Source organism: Aythya marila, assembly GCF_965140915.1.
Source record: "Aythya marila genome assembly, chromosome: 3".
NCBI lineage: Eukaryota > Metazoa > Chordata > Aves > Anseriformes > Anatidae > Aythya > Aythya marila.
The window spans coordinates 8138175-8149763 of NC_139044.1; the positions used below are offsets into that span (position 1 = coordinate 8138175).

The following is an 11589-nucleotide window of genomic DNA, read 5'->3' on the forward strand; positions in this document are numbered from 1 at the left end:
AGAAAGCCACTCCTTTGGCTCTTGTTTTGGCTCTGTGCCTGTCTTGTCTATCTCCATTTGCAGGCTGAGCAAAGTTCATTTTCCTTCTAAAGTCTTTTTATGGTTGGATCTTTCCATACCAAAGACAATGGAACCTCCTCATGGAGATTGTTGGCTGTGACATGTCTAAAACTCGTAGTTGCATCAAATGTTCAGTTTTGGATGTGTTCATTAAAAAAAAAAAAAGTTCTACTTGTAGACAAGCTCAGTAATGTGTTATGAGCTATTTGTAACATACGCAGTTATTTGTTTTGAAAATTATTTTTCTTTCAGATTTTTATCCAACTTGAAAACAAATATATATGAAACAGGCATCTGTAGGAGTGAAGATGGGGAAGAGATAGCTAGTAGGCTGTTTGTAAGTGAAAAATTTTTGCAAGTGATTTATTAATTTTCTTTTGCCTATAGGCCACCAACCTTTTATAACAGCTCATCGCCACCAAGACCACCGTTTCAGGGAAATGACCCCCATTCTCAGCATATGTATAATCCAGGTTCAAGTCCAGGGCCAGGACCTGGCATGTCGCAAGGACATAATGGACCGCCAATGCACCCAGGTTCTCCTGGACATCATCCATGTGGAGGGCCTCAAGGCCCAGGAATGCCGCAAAGTCCTCCTATGCAGGGTGTTCCACCAGGCTTTCTAGGACCACAGAACCAGTCTGGCATGCCTATGCAAGGACAGCAAGGTGGTCCACCTCTGACACCACCAGGTCTTGGTGGATCTTACAGTGGCCCAGGAGTTCAAGGACATATGGTGAATATGCCGAGAGATAATCATTGTCCTCCAGGGCCACAGTACCAGCAGATGCCTGGTGAGCGGCAGCCGAATATGAATTACGAGCCTATTCAGAACCCAGCTGATTTCTACGACAATTATTATTCTCATCAAGCTGTACATAACTTCCAGCCAGCTAATAACTCTGGTGGTAAGGACATTTAATAATTGTTGTTTCATATCGTGGTTTGTAGTTGTACAGTGTTAAAACATGGCTTGGAAACTGAGCAGCTGAAAGAATATTGGAGAGAAAACCACACCTGTTGTGATGCCTTCACCATATGCACATTTTCAGATGATGATTTCTGTTTGTGTAATATGTTGTGCTAGTTTTGCTAGATTGTGTTTTGTGTCTTACTGCCTTTGCTCTAAAAGCTTGTATGGGGTAGCTGCTGACTGTTTATTTTTTTTTTTTACTGCAGATGGAACGTGGCATGGAGAATTTACAGACCACCAAGCTCACCTTATGGCTCAAGAGTCTCATCAAGGTGGAAGCGAGTCAGACTGCATGAGTAGTCATATGGGCCATAAACCATCCATTAATGTACCAGATTTTCTTCCAGCAATGCAGAAAGCCCTTTATGTAAGACTTAGTCAAAAGCATCAAAGAGATGGAGACTCTGTCAGCAGCCAGGGTCAGAGGGCAATGAGCAAAGATGAAGGTAAAGTTAATTTTGTTAATGTCCAGAATTTACTTACTGACCATATATTATCCTGGAACAAATCCGTTGATTTGAATTTTTCATCATATTGCCATTCATAATTACTGTGAGTGCACAAGTACCAGCTCGGTATTTTCAGCTCAAGGTACTTGCTTTTCTTTCCAGCTTATTCTAGGATTTTAGTATAGGTTTAGTTTCTGCATTTCAGTTCGAAGTAGAAAGATAGAATCATAGAATCATTTAGGTTGGAAAAGATGTCTGAGATCATCTAGTCCAACCGTAGATCTGTGGATAATTTTTGATGTAGTCTGCACTTTTAAAAGGTTCTCTTGCTGATAACTCAATTGCTTCTTAAAACCCCTGATTGAAACAGGGTTATTATTTCTAACTCCAATACTGCAAGAGCCTCTTAGATTCTGTTTATTCAGTTGTGTCTCTTGATCTTTTTTGCATATTCTATTTCTCTAGAGCAGTTTTTTTCCCCTCTGCAATATCTGAAATTTGCAGTGTTTAATTTGAGTGTTTCTGTAAGCTATAGCCAGTAGAGAACAGTAAACCTGCAGATCAGCTTGAGCAGCACAGAGTATGTTTGTCCCTTGGCCTGCTTGCTGCTGCACCCTTTTCTGTGGCTTCTGGAAGTACTTCTGTTACCTGTGTAATGAAGCAGCAAATTCCACATTTGTAACATATCTGTTTTTAAGACAACTGAAAGGTGTTGTTATACTTCACATATTCTTCAACGCAAGGTCACTTTCATCCAGACTCAGTTTTAAAATGTTGTCTTTTACCAGTACTAGTAGAAATAATTGTTTGGAAGTAGGTTATTTTCCCAAATTAATATCAAGAGAGAGAGATGTGGAGAGAATGCAGCAGAGTTTGGGAGTACCTCAGCTAACTACATTTATTTTTGTTTCAGTTCCTTATTTAATTTGTTTTTTTTTTTGTTTTTTTTTTTGTGTGTCATATGGTGGTTGTAATACAGTGAGTGAGGACTTGATGTCAGGCCTTAGTATTATTACTCAGTTCCATTATTTTACTGAGAAGTTACCCCTTTATATGAGTAAATCCACTGTTTTATTCCCCAGTGATCATTTACTTGAATCCTCTTTTCTCAGATGACAATGTCAACTGGTACTCCAGTAGTGAAGAAGAAGAGGGGAGCAGTGTTAAATCAATACTAAAAACCTTGAAGAAGCAAAGTGAAAACTTCAGGAATCGGCAACAGCATTCCACAGAGCAGCACATGCTTGGTATTCCTACTGATCCGAGGCTGGCAAAAGACAAAGGTGCAGGGCCTCAGGCTGCAGACCCAAGACTTAGGGCCTCACCAAGGTCGACCCCCAGAAAGCCTTCAGAATCCGCAGCCTTGGACCCCCGGCTTGCACGAGACCCCAGGATGCACAAGGTTAATGAGGGCGGGCATGCCAGCTCATCTCTTGGGGGAGCAAAGCTAGACTTACACCACCCTCACACCGGTGTAAAAGTCAAGCAAAAAGGGATGGATGATGATGAAGAGGACTCAGAAAGAGAACTGAGAGAACGAGCTTTTCTCATACCATTGGAACCTTTGCCTGGTGTAACACTGAGGGATCCCCGATCGCAGCTTAGGCAGTTCAGCCACATTAAAATGGACGTTACCCTGATGAAACCAAACTTTGCTAAGCATATTGTATGGGCACCCGAAGACTTGCTCCCAGTACCTTTGCCTAAGCCCGACCCTGTCTCCTCAATTAATTTACCTCTTCCTCCACTCATTGCTGACCAGAGACTTAATAAACTGCGGAATCTGAAAAACGATCCCCATCCAAATGCAATGCCAGCTGACCCAAGACTAGCTGCGAAAGCAAAGAACAACTTAGCGGGCAGGAGCAGCTATCTGGATCAGTCTGCGGATTCGCACACCAGTAGCTCAAGCAAATTAGGAGACCCTCGCTTACAAAAAAACGTTGATCCCAGGCTCCACAGACTGTCTAGTGCAGATTCACATCATGGAGTTGCAAAAGATTCGCACCCTTCCAAATTTGACCCCCGCCTTGCCAGATCTGCTGCCAGTTCCTCGCAGACCTCGGAAGCTGCGACTGCTAAGCCTGACCCCGATGCTCTGCCTCCCTACGCGCCCAAGTTGTCGTCAAGTGGTGTCAGGCTGGGAACTCCGGGCTCGATACTGAGCGGTATTAGCTTGTATGATCCGAGAGACCACAGCTCATCATCGTTGGACACAGCTCCAGCTACTTCAGGAGAGAACGGGGAGAACCAGAAAAAAAGTATTTTGAAAAATTCTGGCAAAAATGAACCCAGTCTCTCGGAAGATGCATCACTGCCGAAGCCTGCCTTGAACGTGGAAAAAAATACGGAAGGATCAGGAGAAGCCACTTCAGATAAAGCAAATAGCACCAGTAAATCTCAGGCTAAACACTCCAGCGCTGCACCTGCGGTGCATAATCTTCCTATCCAAGCTTTATCAGGATTAATCAGACCGCAGTACAACGATCCAAGGCAGGTTAGACAGCCTGGACAGGTAACTCAGACACAGGATAACGATCCGAATGGGGAATCAGATGATAAGTCGCTAAAAGATGTTTTCAAGACTTTCGATCCAACTGCTTCACCATTTTGTTAGCAATTGATTTTAAGTCTTTTTACTGTTGTGAATATTGCAGTTTTCTGCTGTTTTGTAACTGGTTTACCTCTTTGCTTTATTTATTTTTAAATTATAATTATCAACACTTTTCAGCTGCTAATCTCAGAACCACATGCAGTTATACAGTATGCTATAGTGTTTGCAAAGCTGTGGTATTTTCTATATAATACTTTTTCCAATTTCAGGGAGACTAATAATTGACATGTAGAAAAAAACAAACCTGTATCGTGTTAGAGCTGATAAAAGCACTTTCATTGTAAATAAGTCATTAAGAAAGTCTGAAGACCTGTATATGTGTGAGCTGTCTCTTTCCTAAACAACATTTAGATATGATTGCCACATTTGTATGATTGTATAGATACAAGCAATATTATGTACATTACTGTGAGAGACACTGTTTGACAAGGATTGTCTGACGCATCAAGCCAAACTTACTAACGGAAGTATGCATAAATGATTTAAAAGGAAAATGTTGATCCTCCTTTTCAGATCAGTTGATGTAAGACATTGGTTTTTATTCATGCAGTCAATATTCTTAGTGTAAAAGAGACCTATATCACATATTGAGGAGTAAAAATGTCATATCTTTTAAAAGTATTTTATTCTATGCTGTATATAGAAGAAATTGTGAAGTACATAACTAGAAGAAAGTTACTGTTAAAAGTGGAGAATACCTAAGTTGTCTAATACAAAAAAGGTTTTTATTTAATTTTTTCACGCATACACAATTCTGATTAGTGATATAAGTTACATTGTGGTGTTCATGTATTTCAATGTATTTTTGTATTCAGCTGCTTAATTTGTATTGCTTTTTTTGTATTGATGTAACTGCAGTACTTGTATTCATTGTGTCTTTATGACATTTTTAACAAAAAATTAAAAAGGGTACAGCTAAAGTCTGGTAATGACTGTGATGTTGATGTGATGGCAGCTAGCTGATGGCTGGAGTAACAGCAGAGGGGGTGTCTGAAGGATGAAGGTGATTAAAGTTGCCTGTAGCTCAGCCGCTTGGCCACTTGCCAGTCAGATGGCAGTGGGGTTTGAAGCAGACCTTGCGCTGAGTCCCAGTGAGTTAGCTTGCTGTGTGGTGCCAGGATCACACTCGTGTCGTCATTGTTCCCTTACTACAAAAATCATCGTCACTATGGGAAATGTCGAGCATGTTCTTTAATTTCTGAAGATGTTGCATGCCCAGAGCACAACTGTCCTCAAAGCCTCTCTTGTTTTACCTTTTGGTTTGTTTTTTATCTAGCGGAAATGTAGTTATACCTAGCTAGCTACACTGAAAATAAAAATTTGCGTTCTGCTCAATTGCCACCTAGTTCCCGCCCACGTGGAATGGTTCTTTGCGTTAAGTCTCTTCCTCGGTGGACCTTTTCCTCTTTCTTCTTCTTTGTTGGCCCAGGGAACACTTGTGACCGGGACAGCATGATGGTTATCACAACTTCTGTGGTTTTGTTTTTTTGAGCCTTTGAGACACACAGCGATGCAGGCAGGAACGGGAGCTGTCTCCTGCATTGCTGAGCAGAGCTTGGATGAGCTCAGGGAAGCTGTTGGTTTCTGTGTGCAAAACGTGGCAGGGGAGACGTTGCTGAAGGCAATCATGGTTTCAATTTGCCTTCCCAATTTTTCAGAGTATAAACTGTATTAATTAAATGGTATTTTAAATAGCACTTGCAATAATTGAGAACTGGATAATGGAGAACTAGACACAAAATGTCAACGTTATTTTGGAGTAATCCACTAGTCCTACTTAATTACTTATTGCTTCTTCATCTGATGACAAGTTTGGTTGTTGAAGAATTTCAGTAAAAAATGAGCCAGCATTGAACAGCAGGGAAAAATAGGAATAGTTTGGAAAGAGCACATGGATTGATTAGGGGAATAAAGAGAAAAAGGAGTAAGTCCATGTTGAAGCCAAATGTGTGGTTTCACGTTCAGATGTGGAAGGTAATTAGTCCATGCTTGCAGGATGGGTGGCTGTAACCTCAAGTTACAGCTTCCGCAGGGCAGTGGGGATATCGTCACTAAACTGAACTCACTTTTGTTATTGTTGTTTTGTTTGCTTGTTGTTTGTTTGTCTGTTTCTCTTTCCTTTTGAATGTATTGGGAAAAGAAGGGGTAAAGGAAAGCCTAAGACCAAAGACAAAATGATACCAGTTGAAATAATTGAAGGACCTTGGGTGGCGGATCCATTTTGGAGCTGCAGATGAAATCGGAATGTGTTCTGACAGGGGGCTGTGGTGTGCTAGTTTCTAACCTTAGAGATCCACTGCCATCTCAGTGCCTTTAATACAATGCAGATCTTTATTTTGGGCAAGAAGGGGTACAAGGTAAGAAGGAAATGTGATCTGAAAGGAGCTAGCTTGTCCCTGCAGCCTGTCATCTCCCTGTGTAACCCCTTCCTTCCTTGCTCCAGCCATGCCTGGCCAGCAGTTCCCACTGGGCAGCACAAGCGTCCATGGGCTGCTGCTCAGCTCTCCTGCCCACCCATGCTCACTGGTTTATTCCTTGCAGGTTTCTTCCCTGAATCCAAGGCTGATCTGGTGTGCCTGCTGCTACTCTCGTGAGACGCGGAGGAGATTCATTGCTGCGATGCCAGTGCTGCCCTACCTGATAAGTGAAAGGGAAGGTGCTGGGGGGTGACTGAGCCCAGCAGAAGGGGCAGGAAAGTGTGTGGGGACAGTCCTGCCCCACTGAGGTTGGCTGGAATGAGCGGCAGCCACTAAGCAAGTCAAGTCTGGTCTGCTGTGTGAACTGACTGTGTCTTTCGCAGGGGAGGCTTGCTTCCATCACTTCCACAAACACAGCATGCTGCCAGAGTGGCATCTCCCTTGGACACTTGCAACTGCTGTCTGAGGCTGTGAAGTGGAGAGCAGCAGCGGGAGCAGCCGGTATCGTTGATCCTGGATCCTCCAGAAGCTCCTAGTTGCAAGGTCGGTGATCATCAGCACTGAATGTTTTGGCTGCAGCAGCGTGCCCTAGAGTTCTAGGGCTGAAAGGGATCTTGGAGAAAAGTCTAATTTCTCCGCAGGCTGTAGGATGTGCTGAGTCAGGGGCAGCAGGAGTGACAAAATGCTCCTGCTGGCCCTGCGGATGTGAAGGAGTGAAAAGATTCTTTCATCTTGTCTGTTCTCTGCATTTCAGATAGGCTGCGTGTTCTTAGATTGGCAGCTGGTGTTTGCTGCCCCATGATAACAGGACCCGTAAGGAGATTTTTACCCTCCCTTGGTAGGCTGTTTTTCTACTATGATGAAAAGACTTTGATATGAATCCTTCATAACAATAATCAAGTCATTTTATTCTTGCAAAGTGTAGAATATTTAATTACACGCTTGTTTTGAATTTCAGAAGTCAGTGACCCTATCCCTTAGTCTTCCTTCTCGTTCAGTTCTTGTTTCCTCCAGGTTTTGTAGTACCTTTGTTCTCATTACCTTCTGAATCTGTGTTTTGCCTGTGAGTTCCCCACTGTGCAGTGACTCTTTTGCAGGATCGTGTATCTCAGGCTGCACTTCTGTGCAGCACTTAGGATTGTTACCCCTAGAAGAAAAGGTGATGGTTGTTGAAAATCCCCTTCAGCTGCCCTTGATAGGATGGTGTCTGGTAGAATTACACAACAGTGCTAGTTGAAGAGGAATTCGATAGTGTGCTAAAGATCAGGGTGCTGCAAAAGGCCTCCAAGCTGTGAAGCTTTCTTGTGCAGGGGATGAGCAAAACAGGCATTTAGAGAACCCCTCAATCCTTCCTACCAGCCAGATTTGCCGGTGCTGCTACAGGTATGTTCCTACATCCTTCTGTTCATCTCAGGTGCTGGAAAACACAGCAGACTGGCAGTTACTGAAAGAAATGTAATAAAGGTACCTCATCCAATGATGTTTTCCTTCCATAACGTTCCCCCTGGCCCTGGCCCCAAAAGCCTGACTGACTAGGTAAGAGCCCCAGCCATCTCACGCCCGCAGGGAGTAAGCAGTATGTGAATATAAAGAATGGGATTCCCGGGTGGCCTGTTGGTGGCCACTGGTTTACGGTTTTAGAATGGCTCACATGCCACATAACAAAGATCTGTGAATGCTGACGTTCTCCTCAACAGGAAACCCTCTGGTTTCCCTGTCCCTGCATAAAGCTCCTCTGATGGCTCTTCCCCAGCTCCCTTGTCCTCTATGGCTCAGTAGCACATTGTGTTACCCAACTTCAAACACCAGCTGGAGGAGAGGCCTCTTAGGAAATAACAGCAGCATGTGGCATCGTTTTATTCCTCTTGCCATACAGTTGCCAAAAGGATGCAGTGTCTGCAGGGTGGGGTTTGCCATAGGCAGAGCAGCCAGCACACAAAAGCCTCGTCAGGCCTTGTGCTTTCAGTCCTATGAGCACAGCGCTAGCAGAAGAGCCAGGAGCTGGGCGAGTCCAGCACTGGCTGTGCTCTTTCTGCCAAGGCCAGCCGGCGATGCAGCTCATCCGCAGCACACGTCCCTTCCTGCTTTTAGGGGTGACTGCCCGTAAGTGCATGGCCTTGAACAGGTTTCAGACTCTTGGGGTTGTTCTTGGTCAGGGGTGGTTGTTCTTGTACCATAGCTGTGAGGGTAGGCTCAGCCCTTGCCTGAGTCTTGCGGAGGCCTAGTTCGTCCCTCTCTGAGTTTAAACACTCCTCGGCTCTATGCCGCAACAGTTTTTTTCTCCACTGAATGCAAAAAGCAGCTACTTCCCCTTCTTCAGAGTCAGGTGGGGGCTGGTGCAAGCCCTAGTAGGAGACAAAATGTTTGAATGCTTTAACATCTTGTTGTGCATGAACTGGTTTAAAATGTCTTGTATGATATACAAGCCTGAATGTAATGATGTGCGTGCAATCAATGTGGCATTTCTAACAGTTAATGCTTGAAAAAGTACTTAAAATGCTTCAAAACCTGCTTACAGACAGTGGGAAAAAATGCCATCTAGTTAGCATATTGGTAAGTAGATCCATGCATTTCTAAAGAGAAAAAGCTGGGTCATGAAGGACTTTGTAATCTAGACAATCAAGATAAAAGAATGGCTGCTTAGCTCAGGCTGGCATCAGCAGAGTAAAAAATGGATGTACCTAGTATGCTTCTACCAGTATGGGCAGGTGAGCACAGGAGGAGCTTTTCAGTGCCTGCTGATTCTCCATCCAATAAAATTCCAATCAAAACTGCCTCTCAAAATGACATGCTGGGGCTCAGCAAAAGTTGTAGGATTATACAGGAGGTTAAGCCACAAAGAAAAACTGCATCAGTGCAGTGTTGTTGTATTTGTACTTGTTTTCTAAGTGCTTTCAGATAGAGTCTGCTCTCACAAACTATTTACAATTGGATCAGTCAGCCGCCGTTGGCAGCTGCAAGGCGAGCTCTTGGGACTTCTGATCAAAGCTCATCTTGAGACAACAGAAAGGCTAAGGCTGACATGGAATATTTCCAGATAAAGGCCTCCAGTGAGATGCTGCTGCTCTCCTGTCCAAAAATGAAATGGGAAGTGGACCAGCTTGGTAGCAGTGACAGCGCAGATTTGATGCCTGGAAAGAGGCATGGGAGGCTTTGGAAATGAGACACAAAGGTGTGAAACAGAAACATCACAGTAACAATCTTTGCCCCTAGCTGGAGTTGACAGAGGTCCCACAGCAGCCAGTTGCCACCTCCCTGTAACCTGACGTGGCTGTAGGAGCTCCCCGTGTCATGGGCTTACCTTGTGAAACCTATTTAGTGTCATCAGCATTAACTTACTTTGATGCATGCTGCCTCGGCTGCCCTCAGAACGTGCAAAATGGCCTGAAGGAGGTTCTGCGCGTTGCTCACGAGCAGCTCCGAAGCAGACCTGCTCTCTGCAGTGACTGCTTTTACCCTGAAAGAAATTTTAAAGTATTTTACTACTGGAGAAGAATCAGACAGCGGGCTTCTCCTGCGTGGCCAGGTACTCCAAAGCCCAGAGAGGTGTCCCCTGCACTATTGTGGCAGGTTTCCAGCTTTGGAGTGCAGGGGAAAGAGAGGCAGACAAGATGGGGGAGCAAAGGGCTGCTTACGGCAACCAAAGGAGGAGAGGGAGCGCTGTCGGTTGTAGCTGAGCTTTAAGGGCTACCCCTGGGTCCGACAAGGACCTCTGGAGATCGCCACGCACATCCCTTTGAGGAGGGGCTACCAGCCTTGGGGGTGGCTGTCCCTGTCTGCAGCAACCCACCTGGCCACAATGCCGAGCTGGCTGCTGATGGTGTGGGTCTGCTCTGCAGCGCACAGCAGCTCCGAGGAGCAGCTCTTGTCCGGGCAGTTCTTCGCAACGAGGCGGCCAAATCTGACAAACACCTGCCCGTCAGAGGCCATGTGCCTGGCACAGGCGACAAGCTGCTCCTTGCTCTAAAACAAAACAAAAATGTGGTGCGGGAGAGAAGGAGAAAACAGACCCCTTTCTTGTAAGACAGGAGCACGTGGAAAGGCCAGGTGTGCTCTGAAATGAGGAAAGGACTCGACACAGGACTTGCATCTCCTTTCAGGAAAGTAATTCCCAGTACTTTGTTCACTTCCCAGTGTAATTCTTGGAGGCACCCAGTGCCACTCTTAGAAGGGTGGGATAATGCTGGTGTTTCAGCAGGCACTGGGCAGCTTTGTCACGGGGTTTGACCACACTCTTGAGGAAAAAATCTTTTCTTTATGCCTATTAAAGTGCTGGGGCAGGGGGGGTGAAACACTTCATACCGTGATGGGGCCCTGCTTCCTCAGAAACTGAGTCATGTGAAGCATCCTTGTTGCCATGTCCTTGGTGACCTGGGACATCCTTCTGGGGCCACTCCACAGCGTGTCACTGTCTTCTCCCTCATGCCTCCTAGGGCTGCTGGCAAGGGAGATGCTGAGAGCACCGCTCTGCTGCTGTCGAGACAAGAACTGAACAGATTTCAAGTCTGGAGCGTGCAGATGCATCGATGCTGAGAAGTCTCTGCCTGCATGTTTCCGACGCAGTTTTGGGTGAGTAAAGGAGGCAGCACAGCTGCCTGCCACCTCACTGAGCCTGCTGCGCCCTCCCACCCAGCCCCTTTCTCCCCTGCCTTCACCCACAGTGGGACTATTAAGTCCAAATGCCCCATGCCATCATCTCCTGGAGCTATTTCCAAACAAGCGAGAGCTGTCCTGCAAGCTGACAGTGTTTGTGGTAGAGAAATGAGCACTCTAACCTGCTTTGCAGAGTGATTTGGGTCATGCTGCTGAGGCTTTTGCCAGCTTCTTGCAACTGGCAGCAGTTGTGGTGGGAACAGAGTGGCTAGTACTCCCAAGGAAAGCCTGTGGGGAGGTGAGAAGCTGAGCAGAGACGGGCAGTATTTTAGGGAAAGGAAGGACAGTACAGCTACCAGTTCCTCGGAAACAGAGTGTTGGAGATGGGTTTATTTATGCCAGGCTCTCTGTCAGGCCGGATACCCAGGGCTCAGCGGTATGGGGTACCCAGCAGCTTGATTAACTCGGACGTTGGCCTTGCTC

General features: G+C 45.4%; 1 protein-coding gene across 2 annotated transcripts in view; it reads left to right on the forward strand.

The window, feature by feature from the left end:
- Nucleotides 1-5427, forward strand: part of ZC3H6 (zinc finger CCCH-type containing 6) — a 31494-nt gene extending 26067 nt beyond the window's left edge. The window contains exons 10-12 of one of the 2 annotated variants that reach the window (XM_082756740.1): nucleotides 448-968; nucleotides 1240-1479; nucleotides 2595-5421. In XM_082756740.1, the coding sequence (XP_082612866.1) occupies nucleotides 448-968; nucleotides 1240-1479; nucleotides 2595-4099 (2266 nt within the window). In that variant the 3' untranslated portion in view covers nucleotides 4100-5421. Of the gene's footprint in view, nucleotides 1-447; nucleotides 969-1239; nucleotides 1480-2594 lie in introns of both variants that reach the window. The other variant, XM_082756741.1, reaches the window with a different exon arrangement.
- The last annotated feature ends 6162 nt before the right edge of the window (nucleotides 5428-11589 follow it).